The sequence below is a fragment of the Balaenoptera borealis genome (genome assembly GCF_965194805.1).
Source record: "Balaenoptera borealis genome assembly, chromosome: 11".
Classification (NCBI taxonomy): Eukaryota; Metazoa; Chordata; class Mammalia; order Artiodactyla; family Balaenopteridae; genus Balaenoptera; species Balaenoptera borealis.
The window spans coordinates 38,350,739-38,353,719 of record NC_138868.1 but is presented as its reverse complement, the minus strand read 5'-3'; the positions used below and the strand labels follow the sequence as shown (position 1 = coordinate 38,353,719).

Here is a 2,981-nt window from a genome sequence, read left to right as displayed (position 1 = left end):
TAAAATTTTCATTGGAGTATAGTTGATTTATAGTGTTGTGTTAGTTTCTGCTGTACAGCAAAGTGGATCAGTTGTACATATACATATATCCACTCTTTTAGATTCCTTTCTTATATAGGTCATTACAGAGTATCGAGTAGAGGTCCCTGTGCTATACAATAGGTCCTTATTAGTTATCTATTCTATATATATTGTAGTGTGTATGTCAATCACATGGGTGTGTATTTATCGCCAAAACTCATTGAACTGTACACACTAATGATCTGTGCACTCTCTCTTAACCGTACTTCAATTAAAAAAATAAAAAAATTATTAAAAGATGCAACATTTAAACTTAATAAATTATTTTTATAGAACAGGTAACAAGAAATATTTTTGTGCAATTAGATTACTAAAATCAATGTTGTGAGCTTTTTGAAATAAAAGGTAAATCTGACATGCATCCTGTCCTCGGAGGACAGAGTCTAGTAAGACCCACTGGAAACCTGCATGAAGGATTAATGAGCCCCAGGGAGGGAGAATCAGGGTAAAGACGAAGGGGCGGGAATGAGACGGGGTGCACATGGGATTCTACCGGAGGGCATGTGGAAGGGAACAACAGGAAGACGACCCACCTCAAACCTTAAATACGCCTTGATGTTGATTTATCTGGTTATAAAACTTAATTTCATGCTTGCAAAAGTTGAAAATGGTGAAGGCAACAAACTTAAAGATGGTGACTCAAATCTGGTAAATGGAGATTTAGCACAGGCTGGACTTAAAAATTCATCATTTATTCATTCATTAAGTCATTTATTCAAGCTAGGGAGTCATTCTGACGCCTGCCAAAATCAAAGACTACTCTTTGGAGCTAGATTGAACTTTAATTCTTTTAATTGTATCAAAACAGATTGTAAGAAAGTGACCACAGAAACTTGTCAAAAATGTAATGTTTATTCCCTACCAAGTGTAGTGACCAAAGAAATTTAAGACCTTTCTTGCACTGCTTTCAACTTCTGCTGAAGGTGGGATTCTTCAACAGTGGAAACAGTCTTGGACCCCAGAGTTGGCGAAGCTCCCATGGGGTTGGGGTGAAGGCCCCTGGGTGAGAGTCCTTAAGACACTGCACTCAGTGTTTGTATAACAGGCACCGTCTCACTTAATCCTCACTACCCAAATTATTACTTTTTTAACCATTTTAAGATCAGGGGTCCAGAGGCTGAGAGAAGTTAAGAAACCCTCCCAAACTGATAGGGAGAAAATTGGCTCTCAAAGCCACATTTGTCTGACTGAGGCAGAGACTCTGAATCGGGACACCAGGCTGCTTCCTGACGCCTTCAGGGTTTCCTGAGGAAGGGTGCCTTTGCTTCCATCCACTTCTGATAGGTCCTCCAGAGCCTTCTGGAGAACTATCTTGAGGTCTGCCGTCCTCGCCTCTTTGGCTGCCTCTGCCTAAAGGAGCCAACGAAGTAGTAAATGATGACGCTGGTGCAGCTGGACAGGCCCAAGGCCACCAGCCAGTGATGACAGGGGAACACAAACAAATCATCCTGAATCCAGATTAAGAAGAACCAGTGGATGCCGGAGGGCAGGCCACAGAGGAGGAAGACCCGAACTGTCAGCACAGTGGTCACACACAGCCTGGTCAGCTGCATCGCTGGGACCTACAGAGGATCGTGACCGGCACGGCAAGGCTGCACCCAGCGGGGAACACGGATAAGAACGTCAGCCACCCAGCAGTGATGAAATCAAACACCCGACACTAAATGCGATTAAAGTCCATTAACAGGAAGCCACAGTACTTCCCTTCCAGGGTGCTCAGCAGCAGGGCCAGGGCCCAGAGCAGGGCACACATGATAGCCGATAAGCGTTTGGGGCGGTGGCAGCGGTACCAGATGGGACACAGGTCAGACAGGCAGTGCTCGGTGCTAATGTCGCTGAGAAAGCTCAGGCCTGTGAGGTAGGCGAAGGTCAGCACAGTGGTGAAAAAACTGGGGATGGGGCTGGAGCTGGAGTGGCAGGAGGTGATGAGCTTCTCCAGGGAACCTATAACGTGGCAGCAGAGGAAGACGAAGTTGGCTCCCCCCAGGTTGAGGATGTAGATGGAGAAGGCATTCCTGTGCAGGTGGAAGCCCAGGAGCCACAGCACAACTGCGTTTCCTGTCTGTGCTTCCAAGGCAATGATGATCATCAGCAAGACCAGGGTCAGGGTCGCCACACTGAAAGTTTGAGGAAGGTCCTGGTCACTTCGATTCATTGGTGTGAGTTCCGTCTCTCAGGCGGGGGTGGTTGGATCCAAGCTCAGAAACCCCCCACTGGTGCTCCTGGGAACACAAACAAGACGCGAACACCTGCTGTGTGATCATCGATCCTCACGGCCACCCTACGAGGTGGGAATTACCATCCCTGTGTTACAGAGGAGGGAATTGGAGCCTTGCAGAGATTAAGATACTTACCGAAATCCACACAGCCCTGGAGACCTGGAACCTGGATTCAAACCCAGTTCTCTCTGACTCAAATGCCTGGGCTCTCTCTACTGCAACACGGACTCTCTACTGACATGGGAATGTTACCTCCACTCAACCTCCCAGGCCATGTCATGTCTGCAGGAGGAGAAAAATCTAGACAGGTTATGCGGGGGTGACAATAGGACTCTGAGCTCAGCATTCCTTCTGCCTGGGACAGAGATTACCTTTTAGGGCCAGGAAGACAGAAACCCCAGGCATGACGTGCAGACCATCTTAGTGACTGAGAGGAGTGCACCCACCAGGGAGAAAGGAGATCATGATTTAGGGTCATGAAGGTTATGTGACCTTTTGCTATGACAGGTGTGAATGAGTCAGGAGGCCTCTTGAGCTAGAAATGGCCCAATGTGTGAGCTTTGTGAGGACAGATGGTACTTTTCTCCATGCATTGGTGTGTCCCCAGTGCCCAGCTCTGTGTGACGGACACAGTTTAAGTCACTCTTATAATGGATTTCTTTCTAGAGAAGCCCAAATCAC

The 2,981-nt window shown here is 47.1% G+C and overlaps 1 protein-coding gene across 1 annotated transcript; it reads right to left on the bottom strand.

The window, feature by feature from the left end:
- Nucleotides 1-1,248: 1,248 nt before the first annotated feature.
- On the bottom strand, nucleotides 1,249-2,705 carry LOC309606613 (mas-related G-protein coupled receptor member X2-like; the record flags this gene model as incomplete). The annotated part of the gene is given in 5 exon segments (XM_082343918.1): nucleotides 1,249-1,397; nucleotides 1,400-1,636; nucleotides 1,639-1,741; nucleotides 1,745-2,253; nucleotides 2,672-2,705. Coding segments are annotated over 5 exon segments (1,032 nt in total).
- Nucleotides 2,706-2,981: the final 276 nt, after the last annotated feature.